Raw genomic sequence first — 17146 nt, 5'->3', positions numbered from 1 at the left:
CTGTCCTGCAGGTCCGTGCTGTGCGCGTCCCTACGTGGCCATCTCAGCTGTCAGTGTGGCCTGTAGATGGGTTTGTGTGTGTGTACTGCTGTACATATGTATTCACACATGCACATGTGTGCACCTGCTCATATGTAGAGAGAACATTTGCTTCTACATCTCTGTGACCTGTTTCTTCCCATTTGAAAAGAAGTATTAAAAATATCCCCTTCATATAATGTCTAAAACTTTCTAAAATCATGATTCTCTTAATAGAAGCCGCTGGAGCTTTCAGGAAGAGCCAGAGTCCTATGTTAATAAAGAATAATTATCCTCACTGTAAAGGCCTTAAATATTGGGGGGGGGGGCATCCATCTTTCTCCTGCCCCTGCTTAGTCTGTTCACACAAGGCAAGACTTGACAGGTGTGTGTGTGTGAAAAATGATATTGTTAATGATGCAAAACAGGGCTGCATTAGCAGAGGACACAGCTTTTTCGTGAAGGAGGCTCTTTGCTCTAACAAACCAGTCAGCCAAGCCAATCCTCTTCGATCTCTCTGCAATAAGAAAAAAACAGTGGCATCCTGACTCTTGAGAGCCCAGAATCCGGGTTTGACCTCGACTGCTTCACCTGAAAATCTATAAAATGAAGCTACACCCCACCTGATAGGAGTGGTGCCGACTGGAGGAGATCATCTGTGCAGATCACTGTGTGTGTGTGGATGGCACAGCAGGCCCGTGGAAGACAGCAGCAGCCGCGTCTCTCTTGATGATTTTTTTTTTTTTTGACAGGCAGAGTGGACAGTGAGAGAGAGAGAGACAGAGAGAAAGGTCTTCCTTTGCCATTGGTTCACCCTCCAATGGCCGCCACGGCCGGCGCGCTGCAGCCGGCACACCGCGCTGATCCGAAGCCAGGTGCTTTTCCTGGTCTCCCATGGGGTGCAGGGCCCAAGCACTTGGGCCATCCTCCACTGCACTCCCAGGCCACAGCAGAGAGCTGGCCTGGAAGGGGGGCAACCAGGACAGAATCTGGCGCCCCGACCGGGACTAGAACCCGGTGTGCCGGCACCGCAGGCAGAGGATTAGCCTATTGAGCCGTGGTGCCAGCCTGATGATTCTTCTTAACACCTGGGCTTTCTTCATCTGTGGAGGCTGATCAATGGGATGGGTGTGAGCGTGCCTTCTACCTTAGAAAGCCAGGCGTGAGCCAAGGGACCCATGGAGAATAGGCAGGGGACAGACCCCTTGGCTTGGTTCTGGTCCAGGCATTGCACCCCAGGGAGAGTAAGAGCCCTTGGAATTCCCATAAAATCAAGCCCTGACTCTAGGGTGAGAAAGGAGATGAGAATGGGAGGAGAGGGCAGGAGGAAGGAGGAGTGTGCATTTGCGGCGAGTCTTCTCTGGAATGCTCATGTGTCCGTTGGAAGGTTAGCACAGGGGGAGGCAGAGGATCCGGGGTCTGCAAGTTCAGTGTCGCAGCTGGCGTCGCCTTCCTCATCTGCGCAGGCCAGGAGAGCTGTGCTTCCTGACAAGAGAGAATAACAGACCAAGTGGCGTGGTCTCCTTTCCCACATCTGCCTCCAACCAGCTGAGAAACCTCAGGCAAAACATTTTTCCCCTAAGCCTCGATTTCCCTGTTAGCAAAGTCAGGATGCCAGGGACACTGCTGTCGGGAAATAAGGCGCGCACATCAGCACTCACACCTCTCGCCTCCTTCACTTCTCATCAGGCCCAGCTCTGCTTTGGCTTCTGTGTCTGCCTCTCTGGGCTCCCCCAGGAGCTTATTCACCTCCATTGACGTGGCCAGAAAATGAGGCCCCTGGAGCCAACTGCAGGGTGCAGTAGCTCTGGTAACTTCCCCATCCATCTTGGCGGGGTTGAAAGATGCTTAAGTTTCAAACCAGGAATTTGACAGACAGGGAGATGTAATAGATAATAGCTAAATGAGCTCAATCGATCAGGCGCCTCCAGTGTGAGTCACCCTACCTGCAGCGCCACATCCTTTTTACTTACTTATTTATTTTTGAAAGAGCCACGGAGAAAGATAGAGGGAGAGAGAGAGAGAGATCTTCTGTCTGCTGGTTCACTCTCCAGCTGGCTGCAACGGCCAAGGTTGGGCCAGGCCAGAGCCAGGAGCCAGGAGCCAGGAGTTTCTTCCAGGTCTCCCACATGAGTGCAGGGACCAAGGACTTGGACCATGCTCCATTGCTTTTCCCAGGCTGTGAGCAGAGAGCTGGATTGGAAGTGGAGCAGCCAGGGCACCAACCGGTGACCATACTGGGTTCCAGTGTTGCAGGTGGTGACTTTCCCCGCTACACCACAATGCCAGCCTTGTCACATCCTTTATTTTTTTTTCAATCCTCATAGTAAGTGGAAATTAATCTATATTTTGAGTGTTAAGGAAAATTAGTTACTTATGTCAAGATCCAGTAAATGACTGACCAAAGATTTTGAACACAGCGAGGAAGAGCCAACGGGATTATAAGCAGAGAAGACGAATGAGAAATTTCCAGTTCCTTCTAAATGTTTTCTAACTTCAGACACAGAGATTTAACATTGTAACATCACTGCAGGGTGATTTATTCTATATTTTACAGCTTGCGCTGTGATTTGGTGTTATTGTTATTCCTTCCTGTGTGAGAGAATATGACTTACAAAATCCCGCGCAGTTATTGAGACTTATTTCATTCCCACTTTCCATCTCATGCTTACAGAATTTAGGAAATTCGATTGACAGTTTTCCCAAATCATTTTTTAATAGAAATGTAAGGATATGTATTTTGTGTTTGAAAAGACTAAATTGTGGTCCAAAATAAACTTTTTCAACAAAAAGGCACAGAAACATAAGGCCAGCTATAGTTGTGATGTCCACATTAGAGTTGTTGAAGGAACGACAAAGTGTGCGCCGCAGCAGTTGGAGACACAAGGGAACACATTGGCACTCCAGGTAGTAGCACTCACACAGGTGCAGCACGGTGCTGCGTGCTTCCCTTGTTTCTGATGTGCAACAAAAGAAAAATCCACTGTAGCTCATGCCAGCCGAGTGTGCCTTGGATAGAGCAAGACGATTCTTCAGTTCCTACACGGTTGGTTACCGGATTCTGTCCCGGTTGCTCCTCTTCCAGGCCAGCCCTCTGCTGTGGCCAGGGAGTGCAGTGGAGGATGGCCCAAGTGCTTGGGCCCTGCACCCCATGGGAGACCAGGAAAAGCACCTGGCTCCTGGCTCCTGCCATCGGATCAGCGCGGTGCGCCGGCCGCAGCGCGCTGGCCGCGGCGGCCATTGGAGGGTGAACCAACGGCAAAGGAAGACCTTTCTCTCTGTCTCTCTCTCTCTCACTGTCCACTCTGCCTGTCAAAAAAAAAAAAAAAAAAAAAACAAAAAAAAACAAATCCTGCTGTTCATTGACCAGAAATGTGTCTTTAAAAAAAAAAAAGTTATTTATGTATTCAAAAGCAGAGCTAGAGAGAGAGAGAGATTGATTGATCTTCCATCCACTGGTTCCCCCCAAAATGGCCATAACAGCCAGCGCTAAGCCAAGCCAAAGCTAGGAACCTGGAACTCCCTCTGGGTCTCCCACATGGGTGTAGGGGCCCAAGCACCAGGCCATCTTCTGCTGCATTCCCAGGCGCACTATACCAGGGAGCTGGAGCGGAATGGGATGCAGAGGTTGTGGGCAGCAGTTTAAACCAGTCCACCACAACCAAGAAAGGTGTCTTCGTTTAAGGCCAGTGAGGCTGCGTCTTACTGCAGTCACGCAAAATCTCAGTGAGACTTTTGTGCACTTCATGATTCAGTTTTGCCATTCCCTAAGCAAATCAGCTCTAGACAGAAGGTGCAGACCTCAGTGCTTCCATAACATGTTTTGTTTAACCATAGTTTGCAAATTGCGAGTGCTGTTTTTATTGAATGAGAAGAAGAAGGGGAGGTGGGGAGAGGCTAGGTGCTTTGAGGCAGTCACAGTGGCTCTTAAAAGCCTCTTTGGAGCCATTGCAGTGAGCTAAGCATGTGCTGTGCAGCCTCGAGTAACTTTCAAAGCCTGTTCATTGCTCTGAAAAGCCACAGCCATTGCTGTCCATCATACTGAGTCATCTTTGACATTAAAAAAAGAAAACACGAATGGTCTACTGTGTTAACATATTTTTGAAATCATTAAAATTTCAAATTTACTTTAAATATTTAAATATTAAATACTTAAATTTTAAATATTTAATTTAAATAACTATTTACTTTAAAATAAATAGTTAATGACATAGCCTAAGACACGAGAGTGTATACTTACATCTTACGTATATTTTGGTATTCCTGAGTATAGCATTTGGGAGCTTAACTCAGGAACAGTTGGAATAGCCATAAAAATTTGAGAAAAAGGATCTTGAGTTGGACTGTTAATACCAGTTCTTTTCTAAAGTTCTCGATAAATTTCCTCCGTTTAGCAGGGTTTAAAGCGTGCTGGCATCTGGTATGTGCTCAGGTAGGTGTGCAAGAGTGAAAAATGCCTTATGCTCTCCACTACTTTCTGTACCTTCTCACCAGATGCCGTGGGAAGATTTCATCTCTTCCTGGTGGTGGTGGTTTCTCAGGGAACCCCAAGCTGGGGCTCGGAAGTCAATGAGAGCCAATGCTCTTGTAACAGATGTGAATTGCCTTTGGAGAGGCGATGAGTGAGGAGCAAAGGCAGAAAAACTGAAAGGCGACCAGGGTCTGCCCCCTCACACCTGCTGTGATTACCAGTGCTCAACCACCTTGCACGCAGGCGTTCACTTCTGTGAAGGCGAGTGCCCTGTAAGCAGGGTCTTATCGTGTTACCAGCACAGTTTGGCTTTGGGGGGACCCCGTATGAAAGCTGTTTCCATGAGCTCCCCTCCTATCTTTTCTGCCCCTCCTCCGTCAGCTCTCCACTCTGCGTGTGCTGAAAGGGGGATGAGCTGGGCAGCTGGGCTCTCCTTACTGTGCCACCCTTGGCATTAGGCTCTGTGATCTTGTCTTTGCACTGGGGATGACCCTTCTGCCATGTAACAGTCTAATGAGGTGAAGTATAACCGACTCTCTTTGTTTGCATTGGTTGTGTTCACTGTGGTCACTGGGAAGGCTGAATTAGCACACACTGAACCCAGGGGCTGCGTAGGTGCCCATGGGCCTGTGGCCGCAACAGGCTTGGCAGTGGTCATCACCTCGCCTCGCCTTGTCTATTTGTGTCTCTGTGTTGAAGACAAATAGCAGAATCTTACATAATGAAAATCTGTGATGTAAGAATGTACCTGCAAGCACGGTAGAAATCTCAAAATAGTTTGTAGACTGGAAGTCATTTCGGATGACCTTGAACTCAGATAGGATGACCTTGCATGTAGTTGATATTTGCAAGTTCAACTTAATAAAATAATAAGTATGTTGTTTGAAAGCGACCGGAAGTTCTTAACCAAGGAAAGCGACAGAGAAAACTGCTTTTTCCAGTTCTTGGACTCTGCGTATTTAATGCACAGTAGCAAGGGGACCATTGTAACTCCAGGCTTTGCATTTAGTGGTTAACACTGCCTTGTGACCTGATGACTGGGGAGAAAAACCGCTCCCTGTGTATTACCAAAATATTATGTTTCCAAATGCATGAAAATCATATGGAAACATTTTGATGTTAACAAGTGGCATAAATGCTGCTCTTGGCCTCTTGGTACCATTTTATGACATTGGGAAGCTGGTTTTGGTTAACTCCTTCATGTTGGGAATTGGAACTTTCCTGCCTAATAACTTCTGCAAGATACCACTCTGCAATATTACTGTGCCACGCTGTTGACAGAAGAACAAATGGAAAACACACACACACCTAAGAAACATCCTTGTAAAACAAAGCAGCAACACGTAGGCCTTATCATAGAAGTTATTTTCTTGTTTTAGGAAAAAAAAATTAGAGTTTAAAATATTCTTATGAGTAAATTTAGCTTATGAGTGCGTTACTTGAAATAGCCAGGTTTCCATTGCTTAAAAATCCGGCTGACAACTGGATAACTCCCTGGGCCGTGTATCAGTGTAGCGTGGCCATTCGGCAGCAGAGTCTCTCAGAAATTCCAATTAGCCATGTAAATATATTTCATAGCATCACATCGCACTTGGTCGGAACCCCCGCCGCCTTGATATCATTAACATAAATGCAGGTGCAAATAGCATTTATGTGCTTTGATAGAAGGCAGTTGGAGACATTTCACTGTGGGACACAAGACGTTCAGATTGCGTACATCTGTTCAAATAATGTCTCGAGCCCCAGCGACACGAACACAGGGTGCAAACATCTGCCCCCGAGACCATTTGCCATAGAGCAGATGCTTGCATCTCTATTTATGCAGATGGCTGGTGTGATGAGTTGAGCAGGGATCAAGGCCAGGTAGTTTGACGGAGGTATTTACGATGCTATGCAAGCCAAAAATATAGGCCAGGCATTTTTGATTTGTAAGAGTCTGTTATTAACAGACGTAGAAACTCGTGAATCCAGTAACGCTTTTAATAGAGTAAACATACTGTTCTTATCTTTAAATTAGTGGGCATCAGAATCCTAAAAACATTTGTATTTACAGTCCTAGAATCCAACTTACATTAGAGAAAGCCACCTATGGTTGTTCTCCTTTCGTTAAAGTAACTTAAACTATTTTGAATGCTTGTTTTTAAAACAGTGCCCTGTGTTTGCTAAGAATTCTGTACCACCAAGGGAATTTGAACTGATATTTCTCAGAACCAGGAAGGAAATAGGAAATATAAATGTCAACTTGATTATAATTTGTAAGGTATTTCATGAATGTAAATTCAGATAAGTCTCTTGAAGCATTACATATTTATAAGATTTTTTTCAATCATTTTTAAGATTTATTTATTTATTTGGAAAGAGTTTCAGAGAGAGAAGGAAAGACAGAGAAAGAGGTCTTCCATCCTCTGGTTCACTCCCCCAGTGGACACAAAGGCCAGGGCCGGGCCAGGCCGAAGCCAGAAACCGGCAGTTTCATCCGGGTCTCCCACATGGGTGCAGGGGCCCAAGTACTTGAGTCATTTTTCGCTGCTTTCCCAAGCCATTGGCAGGGAGATGGATCAGAAGTGGAGCAGCCAGGACACGAACCAGCGCCCATATGGGATGCCGGCGTTGCAGGCAGCGGCTTTACCTGTCACTCCACAATGCCAACCTTTTATTCTGATATTGCCTACTAGTGATATTTTAATTGTAATTTATATTTTATTAGAGTGAATTGCCTTACAACACTTTATTACCGTATTATAGTCTCAAGGAAACACATGTGAGAAGGATAGAAAGTTTACAGGAAAAATAAGACATTACCAGAGTGGATGTCCTGTTCTCAGTCTCACATACAGTCACAGAATCTCAGAAGAGAGAAGTGAAATTTCATCAAGTTGAGCAATTCGCAAAATTTTTAGTTTAGGGATTCCTTTACTGTCTTAGAAAATTCTTGAGGATTCTAATGAGCAAGTTTAATGTGGATTATACAAAGCATTGTTGATCAAATTAGTGATTATAAGTAGAAAAATACATGTTTCTGAATTTATTTAAAAGTAAAAATAATAAGCTTATTATATCTTAACAGAAATAACCTAGTTTACTGAAATAGTGTTTTTCAAAACAAAAAGTTAGTGAGAAAACTTTGAGTCGAGGTTTTTTGGTTTTTTTTAAGGAAAATTCTTCACTGAAGACAGTTTGAGTCTCATTTCTGGTCCCTCTTTTGATCGTTGGGATGCTGTTTACTTTGAAGTATTTGCAGAAAGTCCAGCCTTGCAGTATCTACAAAGGGAAGGAGTATGTCCGTGGCTATTTCAGATCTCTGCAGATACTGCACCATTCCACCCTATACCACTTGCCAAGTAGTAGCCCCATGAAATTCAGCTGTGATGTGAAATTTGAAACATGTCACTGTGCTTTGTATATTGTTATATTGTGGTCTATCTTACACTTTAGTCTTTTATCCATGCATATAACATCAAGCATTGATTATTTAGAAAACATTAATTCACTGAATTATGCAGATTATCTGTATACTTTAGTATATGGTATTTTTTAAATTGTATTTATTAGTTCACTCAGTAGTCTTATCTGAAAAGTCTGTAATTAGAATCCTACTTGTTGGCTGGTGCCGTGGTTCACTTGGCTAATCCTCCACCTGCAACGCCAGCACCCCGGGTTCTAGTCCCGGTCGGGGCGCCAGATTGTGTCCCAGTTGCTCCTCTTCCAGTCCAGCTCTCTGCTGTGGCCCTGGAGTGCAGTGGAGGATGGCCCAAGTGCTTGGGCCCTGCACCCGCATGGGAGACCAGGAGGAAGCACCTGGCTCCTGGCTTCAGATTGGCACAGCACCGGCCATAGCAGCCATTTGAGGAGTGAACCAATGGAAGGAAGACCTTTCTGTCTCTCTGTCTCTCACTGTCTAACTTTGCCTGGCAAAAAAAAAAAAAAAAAAAAAAAAAAAAAAAAGAATCCTACTTGTTTGTTTTTTAATTTGAGAGGCCCAGACAGACAAGACAGCATTCTCATCTGCTGGTTCACTCCCCAAATGCCTATAGCTTCCAGGGCTGAGCTGCAGCTGAAGCCAGAGGTGGGGACACAATGCAGGTCTCCCACATGGGCAGCAGGAACCCAGCTCATTGAGTCATCATGCTGCTTCCCATTGACAGGAAGCGTAATTCGGGAGCTGCAGCCAGGAATCAAAACCAGATTCTTGGCCGTGGGATGCGGGTTTCTCAATGACCGACTAAACCCCTACTCCTTGACTTGATTTTCTTTCGAAGATTTTTTTTTTAAAAATTCTTTATGTATTTGAGAATTGGAGAGAGAGGACTCTTATCTACTGGTTCACCCCTCAAATGCCTGCTACAGCCACAGGTAGGGGCTGAAGCTGGGAGCCAGAAGCTCACAGGTCTCCCAGCTGGGCGGCAGGAACCCAACCACCCAAGCTGTCACTGCTGCCTTCCGAGGTCCACATGAGCAGGAAACTGGAGTCAAGAGCCGGAGCCAGGTATTGAACCCACGTACTGTGATATGGGACCACCAGGCCACACACCTGCCCGCAGCGTGATTTTTCGAGGAGCAGCATTCTGATGATTTCCCAGGCCAGAGATCGCAATGCAGTACTCGGGGCGATGATGGTGGGAGATCAGTGGAGCTCTACAGTGCACCGGGTTGCTAGGCGGTGACGTTATGACGTGAGGCAGGCTGGGTGTGTCCAGTGCTCTTCCTCCTCACGATATTTTCAGCCTATGGTGGGCCTCCTGGGACACGCTTCCCTGGGACGTCATGGAGCATCTGTGTTGGGAAGTGTCAGATTCCCGCTGGTGAATTATAAGTTTCCCAGAACTCCAGTTGCTGCCTTGAAAGAACAATTTTTGTCCCTGGCAACAAATCCCATCAGAAGGCTTTTGGTTTTTGGTTTTTGGTTTGTTTTTGTTATGCCCAACTCCAGTTGCTCAGTTTTGAGAAAAATGTCTACCAGGCACCCAAACCCCAGCATGCTCCTTTCAACACTCGCCTGTCAGATGTCCTGTCACACCAACGTGGTAGGCCCGGACACAAGCAGCCCAAAGTTCAGCTCCACAGCGGAGTCGAGCACATTTGCTCCTGGTGGCCACGATGCACATGCCTGCAGCCAGCGAGCGCGTGCTTCGTGCAGTCCATCCCACCACACAGGATACAAATGCATGTTTGCACAGCACACCTTCAAGGATCCAGAGTTAGCAAAAGGGAGGGTGCTGTGGTGATGAATACAGCCCCTTGAACAGGGCTGCTCCCCTAGGTCAGGCTGAGGTACAGAGAAGGTCCACCCATCAGTGCCGGGCACGCACACGTGAATACAGCAGGATGGGCAAATGACATCGGGACCTCCCCCAGGTTCTGCAGACCTGACCCTGAGGAGCACTGCTATTGTCTGATCCTCCCTTGCTGGAAGGAGAAAACCAAGACCAGGAGGGATTAAGGATGAGCATCTTGTCCAGCTGCAGCCCTGGGGCTGAGGCACAGAACGAAAGCCAGACATCAGCTGTCCATCTCAGGTGTGATGCAGGGGGCTTCTTGTCTCTGCGGAGCCCTTCCCTCCCCCAGGAGGAGAAAGTCCCCCACATCCACACTGTGCACCACAGCACTGGTGTTCTAGAAAGTTCCCTGAGGGACCAGGAGGACATTAGTAACTCAGCATCTTTGACTTCTGCTCTCAGTCCTCGTGTTCTTCAGTATTCTCGGTTGTAAGGCAGGTGGTTTCAGATTAGGAAATATCCACAAGATGTACATTATTTCTAAAATTATAAAATACCTTAGTAGTGATTTGTTTTTGTACTTTTGCTCATTAAAAAAAAAAAAAAAAAACCCTGTCAGTGCTTAAAAGTGTCATAAAATTGATGGCAGTTGTTGCTTTATAAAAGTCAGACTCTGGTGGGCCGGCGCCGCGGCTCACTAGGCTAATCCTCCACCTAGCAGCGCCAGCACACCGGGTTCTAGTCCCGGTCGGGGCGCTGGATTCTGTCCCGGTTGCCCCTCTTCCAGGCCAGCCCTCTGCTGTGGCCAGGGAGTGCAGTGGAGGATGGCCCAAGTGCTTGGGCCCTGCACCCCATGGGAGACCAGGAGAAGCACCTGGCTCCTGGCTCCTGCCATCGGATCAGCGCGGTGCGCCGGCCGCAGCGTGCCGGCCGCGGCGGCCATTGGAGGGTGAACCAACGGCAAAGGAAGACCTTTCTCTCTGTCTCTCTCTCTCACTGTCCACTCTGCCTGTCAAAAAAAAAAAAAAAAAAGTCAGACTCTGGTGTCAACTTGGTTGCTCACGGAAGCCCCGTAACAGAAAGCGGGACACCGAGGGAGAGCCAGATCATCACGACTCACCCTGTGTAGGTCTCCTCAGCTGCGTCTCCAGGGGCCCCGCTGCACATTCCTGTTGGGAGAGGGGCGTGGTTTCTTGCTTTCCTAACAGTTCTGCTCCCTGATTGGCAAAAGTTAGTGAGAGAGAGAGAGAGAGAGAGATCCCTTCGGGCTGGCACTGTGGCGTAGCGGGTAAGGTCGCCGCCTACAGTGCCTGCAGCCCATATGGGCACCGGTTCAAGTCTCGGCTGCTCCACTTCCAATCCAGCTCTCTGCTATGGTCTGGGAAAGCAGTAGAAGATGGCCCAAGTCCTTGGGCCCCTGTACCCACGTGGGGGACCCGGAGGAAGCTCCTGGCTCCTAGCCTCAGATCAGTGTAGATCTAGCCATTGTGGCCATCTGGGGAGTGAACCAGCGGATGGAAGACTCTCTTTCTCTCTGCCTCTCCTTTCAAATAAATAAATAAATCTTTAAAAAAATTAGACTATAAAATCAAAGTCTTTGTGATACCAGCCTATCGCTTGTCACTGCACTGCTGTTGAAATGTTACCGTATCCACTTCAGCTTCATGATCACGGTGCTCTGACCGAAGGCAAGAGACGCTCAAGTCTCCCACGTGTGCCCCCATTGAACTGTCCCCACCCAGTGCACATCCTGATGTGGAAGCCTGGGCTTTGCGCTTACCCTGCCGAGGGAAAGGTGTTCTTCTGCAAGTGGCGTCCTGTTGGCCATCCCAGACAGTTCCCGTCCCAGCTGCTATTGAGAGACGCGGTTTCAAATGCAGGGCTCCGTTTGGAACTTGCTCACGAGAGCTGTTTTGCAGGAGATGCTTCCGTGGTCCCAGGGCCCGCTGACGAACGGCTGATTCAGCAGACGTCCGGCTCCCCAGGGAAGGCAGCGTGCGCAGGTACCCGTTTCTGGTGGGAGTTTGACAGATGACACGGTCTGCCGCCTTTGCCATGCTGAAACTCACTTACCAGTCAGAATTACAGCTGTGCCACTCCGCCCAATGTGAACAGTTCTGGTTATGTTGACCACAAAAAAGCATGACCAGAGGATGGGATACAGCCCTCCAGAAGTGTCCCTTTGTCTTGCTTAGTGTCCTGGGAAGGTCATCAGCTCTTGTTTAAATTTGTTTCTGAAGATTGATGGATTGATTTGAAAGGCAGAGAGAGAGAGAGATCTTCCATCTGCTGGTTCACTCCCCAAATGGTCGTAATGGCTGGGGCTGGGCCAGGCCAAAGCCAGGAGCCAGGAGTTGCATCTGGGTCTCCCATGCGGGTGGCCGGGGCCCAGGTACTTGAGCCATCATCTGCTTCCCTCCTGGGGTGTGCATTAGCAGGGAGCTAGAAGCAGAGCCAGAGCTGTGCCTCCGACCCAGGCACACTAAATCTGAGATGTGGCATCTTAACCACTAAGCCCAAAGTCCACCCTTGAAACTCATTTCTCAATGATATCCTTGGAAAAAGACTCAACCGTACACACAGATGCCTTAAAGGTTCTGGTTGTCCTTCTCCTAACTGCTGAGGGAGCCCCTGCGAAATTTCCCCTCCAGAATGGAGAAATCTGTGGCCATGGCCACACTGCCCTCCAGCGGCGTGGCCAGTGCCCGTAGCCCTCGCCCCAGCGCCAGTGCCCCCAGGGCCCCTGAACCCTGAACACCTGCTAGGGTAGTTGCCGCCTTCCCTGGGAGGTTTAAGAGCAGCTGTTGGCCTCACTACTTGCTGTAAACAGAAGTAGCAGGAAGGAGTCCAGGTGAAGCCAGTCTTTGGCAGTGCTCCTACCACACGCCCGACAGGGCACGTACAGCCGTCCGCACCCAGCGACTTGTCCCTGCCCCTGACTTGCTGCAGATCCCGCTCCGTGGCTGGAGGAGAAGGTAGACGTTGGCTACACGTGTTGACAGTCCTTGTAGCAGAAGGAAGCTACAGCCCCCTTGTGTTGCAAGGCATTCCCTCCCTCCCCGGCCGCTCCTGGGTTTGACCCCGTTTGTTTTCACCGCCTTTGAAGCCTTGGAAAAGCCTCCAGCCCGTGGGAACAGAGATGGCCACGAGGGAAACTGAAATCGGGGTTTGGGGGATTCAGTACGATGAAAACCAGAGCGGCACCCAGAAGCCGCGTTCTTCCTAACCTATAAAAGGTGGATAACCGTCCGTATTCGCAGGATTCGGGTGAGGCTTCAGCTAAAAGGCCGGGCCCAAGTCCTAGCCCGTTTAAGGACTGAGCGCCGCCTGGTTTCCTTTTAACCCGCGGCAAGATCGGTTCCTCACCCACTGGAAACGTAGTTATCCTAATATGCTTACCACCATACGAACAGCCACGTCTAAAGTCCTAAACGGACGTGTCCTCGCTGAGTTATTTTGCAAAACGAACTTTGCGGAGCTGTCGGCCTTTTTTTTTGTTTTGTTTTGTTTTGTTTCCAGTTCATAAAAGTCCACGTTTAAAACCTGCAAGTCCTCTGAGTCTCTTTAACTCTGTTATGGGCAATTTCACAGGATTTTCAGAAATTACGAATGTCAGTGGAAACTTCCAGCTCTCATTATTTAGGGCCCAGTTCCATAAGGTCTGTAATTAAGTAGGTGCAGGCGAGAGTTTGTAGATCATACCGTTCGCAAAAGGCCTTGGAGACGCATAGTAGAACAAACCACATGGGGCAGGTGGGGTGCCAAGAAGTCATATTTACCTTAGTATTTGAGGGTTTTAAAAGCTGCACTGGCACCGCCAGCTTCGCTAAGGTCCCCTGTCACTTAGATGACTTTATATATTTATATATATATGTTTAAGATTTTTATTTTATTTATTTGAAAGAGTTAGAGAGAGGTCTTCCATCCGCTGGTTCACTCCCCAGATGGCCACAACAGCTAGAGCTGTGCCGATCTGAATCCAGGAGCCAGGAGCTTCTTCCAGGTCTCCCACGTGGGTGCAGGGGCCCAAGCACTTGGGCCAACTTCTATTGCTTTCCCAGGCCATAGCAGAGAGCTGGATTGGAAGAGGAGCAGCTGGGACTAGAACTGGTGCCCATATGGGATGCCGGCACTTCAGGCTAGGGCTTTAACCCACTGCACCACAGCGCCGGCCCCGACTTTTTATATATATATTTTTTAAATCAGCTGACCTCCCTTGCAGGTTGCTGCTTTCGTCAAGACGTGACTGCTCCGCACTTGGCCTTGGGAGGTAATGAGCTCTGTAGTACTTGGTGCCTGGCTTCGGGAGGTAGTCGCGCATGGCCTGTTGGTCACAGGTTAGCATCCCTCATTGTTGGCAAGTCCCGGCATTAAAGTCATCAAGGAAAACAACAGACATGAGCCACCCTCCGTGTGTCTGTTTCCACACTGGCATTAGACAAATCCTCATCACAAACACCCCCGAAAGATGCAGCTTTTAAAAACTGACTCAGTGGGGACCGTCACTGGGGCACAGCGGGTTAAGCCACCACCTGTGACACCGGCACAGGTTGGATTTCCTGGCTGCTCCACTTCCAATCCAGCTCCCTGCTAATGCACCTGGGAAAACAGCAGAGCATGGCCAAGTCCTCTTCTAATCCAAGGGATAGTGTCCAGTGACTCTCACATCTTGGAGAGCCCCCCCTTACCAGTGACCTTTGCCCTGTGTGTGCGGTTCCCCAGGAGACAGACCGGCGTCGGTAGGCTCCAGTTACCCAGTAAAGTCATAGCTCTGTGCCGCCCGGTCTTTGTGACTAGCTTGAGACTGCTGCTGTGTGATTTTTTTTTTTTGTAAGTTTATTTTATTTATTTGAAAGGCAGAGTGACCAAGAGAGAGACAGAGAGAGAGAGAGAGAGGAGAGAAGAGAGAGAGAAAAGACATCTTTCATCTGCTGGTTCAATCCCTAGATGGCCGCAACAGCCAGGGCTGGGCCAGGCTGAAGCCAGGAGCCAGGAGCTACATCCAGGTCTCCCTGTGGATGGGAGGCAGCAGGTGATTCCTGATAGGGATTTCTGCCCCAGCATCCACTTGTCCACCCTGCGGGGAGCTTGGGGGAAGCTGAGCGGTCAGGCTGTCGTGTCCGGGCGGGGCGGCTCCCTCTGCACCTTGCTCTCTAGTGCTGGGTAATCCAAAGCCCCGCCGATGGCTTCAGGGGGTCTTCTGACCCCGTTGCTTCTGCCACTGCCCGCCTCTGAGGTCTTCGGTTCCCACCTGCCGATGCTCCTGGCTGTCCTCGCTGGGATCCTCCTACTCCCCCCTCCTTGGATGGCCACACCATCTTTGCAGCGCTTTCTCCTTCGCGGCACGCCCGTGCCCGCGTTGCTGTCTGTTCCCCAGCGGCACGACTTACTGTTCTCCTACTGCTTGGCCCGTGCCCTCTCCCCAAGGGTTCCATCACTGGCACCAGCTCCTTGCTTACGCTGCCACTGAATGATTTGCAGGGGAATGGTTTGCAGAGAGGCGAGGTTTAGGGATACCCTGTGCATACACTAGCTACCTCCTGGATCGTTTTCTCACCACCTAACAAACTCAGCAAATACTAACCGAATCCCTGCCACGCCCTGGACTCTGTTCCCAGGCCCTGAAAACAGGCGAATGCAGTCCAGCACGGGAAAACAGACCATGAGCGTGTGCAGACGTTGCAGAGAAAGCTACAGCAGGAAGAGGGAGCAGGGCGTGGGTTCGCAAGGGGGCTGGGGTTTCAGTGCAGTGGTCGGAGAGGCGCTCCCGGGAAGATTCCCGCAAGAGCTGGGGATTTAGTGTGGGAAGGGTGTTCTGGGCCCTGGGAGCAGCCGGCACAGAGCTCTGCGGAGGCGTGTGCCCGGCATGTTTAAAGAACAGCAAAGAGGCTCCCGCAACTGGCAGGTAGTGAATTAGAGAACCAAGTCCCACGTCCCCCGGAGCCCAGTGGCACACGGCCATTGATTGCAGGTCACCGCGAGGGCTCTGGCTCTTCCTCTGAGGGCACGGGGCCATCACATGTGGCCATCACGTGTGAGCTGTCGAGTGAGCTGTGGCACATGGCCTGCCACATGTTTCAAGAGGGGTTGTGACTGATCAAAGACAGCTGTAGCCCTGGCTCTTCTCGCTATGTGGGTTTTTTTTTTTTTTTTCTCAGTAAATACTGAGAGCTAGAAATGGGGACCATGGTTGCGGTACCCGCATCCCATACAGGAGGGACAGTTCAAGTCGGGGCTGCTCTGTTTCCAGTCCAGCTTCCTGCTAACGTGCCTGGGAAGCAGTGGATGATGGCCCAAGTACCTGGGTCCCTGCTACCCACATGGGAGACCCAGATGGAGTTCTCACCGGGCCTAGCCCCAGCTGTTGCGGCCATCTGGGGAGTGAACTAGCAGATGGAAGATCAAGTGTGTGTGTGTGCGCACACACACTGTGTGTCTCCCTCTCTGTGTCACTCTAATCAAATAAATCTTTTTTAAAAACTTAAAAAGACACTAGAATGCCCCCAGTGTCTTTTCTCGCCTTTACTCATGCTATGCAAAGACCCTTATTAGTAACCTGCTTAGCTAATAGGTGACCAAAAGCTAATCATTAATTTTAGGTTAATTCTGCAAATTCTCCTCACTTACTCGATGGCTCTGTTAACAACTCACTTCAGTTCTTCCTCCAAAAGAGATGAGAAAGTGGCTGAGCAGCGAAAAACTGTTACAGGTTCCAGCCATAAGGGCAGACCGGAAATAGTTCAAGCTCCATAGCAGGAAGAGGCACGCACTGCGGTCCCACGAGGTGACTCCTGGGACGCTGCTGACCGGTGCGTTTACCCCTGAGCTCCCTGGTAGAAGAATGAAGAGGGAAAACGGCAGGAGCCAGGATTACCCCTCCCTGTCTTCCCCAGCCCACAGCACCAGTGCCTCTGTGTCCTCCCCTCAGGCGAGCCACTGCGTGGAAGGATTCCCCAAATCCACCTTTGCCTCACCGAGCACTGACGGCTTTCCAAGACTGGTTGGCGAGCAGGTGTTTCAGCTGACCCTGCTGTTAGTGCTGTTAGTGTTGCTGAAAGAATCAGCCTCCTGCAAGAGTTACTAGTTTACTAGCTGTAGGCATTGAAATCAAGGTTGATTTAAGTTTTTGTCAGTTTCACTAGATTTGTATTCCTGGTATCCAAGAAAAAATAGTTCTCTCTCTCTCTCTCTCTCTCTCTCTCTCTCTCTCTCTCTCTTAAGATTGATTGATTTGAAAGCAGAGTGATACAAAGAGAGAGAGAGAGAGAGAGAGAGAGAGATCTTCTATTGCCTGGTTCACTTCCCAAATAGCCACAACAGCCAGGGCCCAGGGCTGGGTCAGCCCAAAGCCAGGAGCTCGGAACTCCATCCTGGTCTCCCACGTGTGTGGCAAGGGCCCAAACTCCTGGGCCGTCTTCCTCTGCTTTCCCAGGCACATCAG

General features: G+C 49.2%; 1 protein-coding gene across 47 annotated transcripts in view; it reads left to right on the top strand.

Moving 5' to 3' along the window:
• Positions 1-17146, top strand: part of ZNF438 (zinc finger protein 438) — a 154904-nt gene that overhangs the window by 132449 nt on the left and 5309 nt on the right. For 39 of the 47 annotated variants that reach the window (XM_051821655.2, XM_051821657.2, XM_051821632.2 and 36 more), the window contains 2 exons: positions 11625-11708; positions 13928-13975. The exons of 4 other annotated variants lie outside the window; for them this stretch is intronic. In XM_051821655.2, the coding sequence (XP_051677615.2) occupies positions 11625-11708; positions 13928-13975 (132 nt within the window). The remainder of the gene's footprint in view (positions 1-11624; positions 11709-13927; positions 13976-17146) is intronic. 4 more of the 47 variants (XM_070056070.1, XM_070056069.1, XM_070056071.1 and 1 more) reach the window with 1 other exon arrangement.

Source organism: Oryctolagus cuniculus, chromosome 13 (genome assembly GCF_964237555.1).
Source record: "Oryctolagus cuniculus chromosome 13, mOryCun1.1, whole genome shotgun sequence".
NCBI classification, from domain to species: Eukaryota; Metazoa; Chordata; class Mammalia; order Lagomorpha; family Leporidae; genus Oryctolagus; species Oryctolagus cuniculus.
Note: the sequence above shows the minus strand (reverse complement) of the source record. Positions and strands in the feature narration are given on the sequence as shown.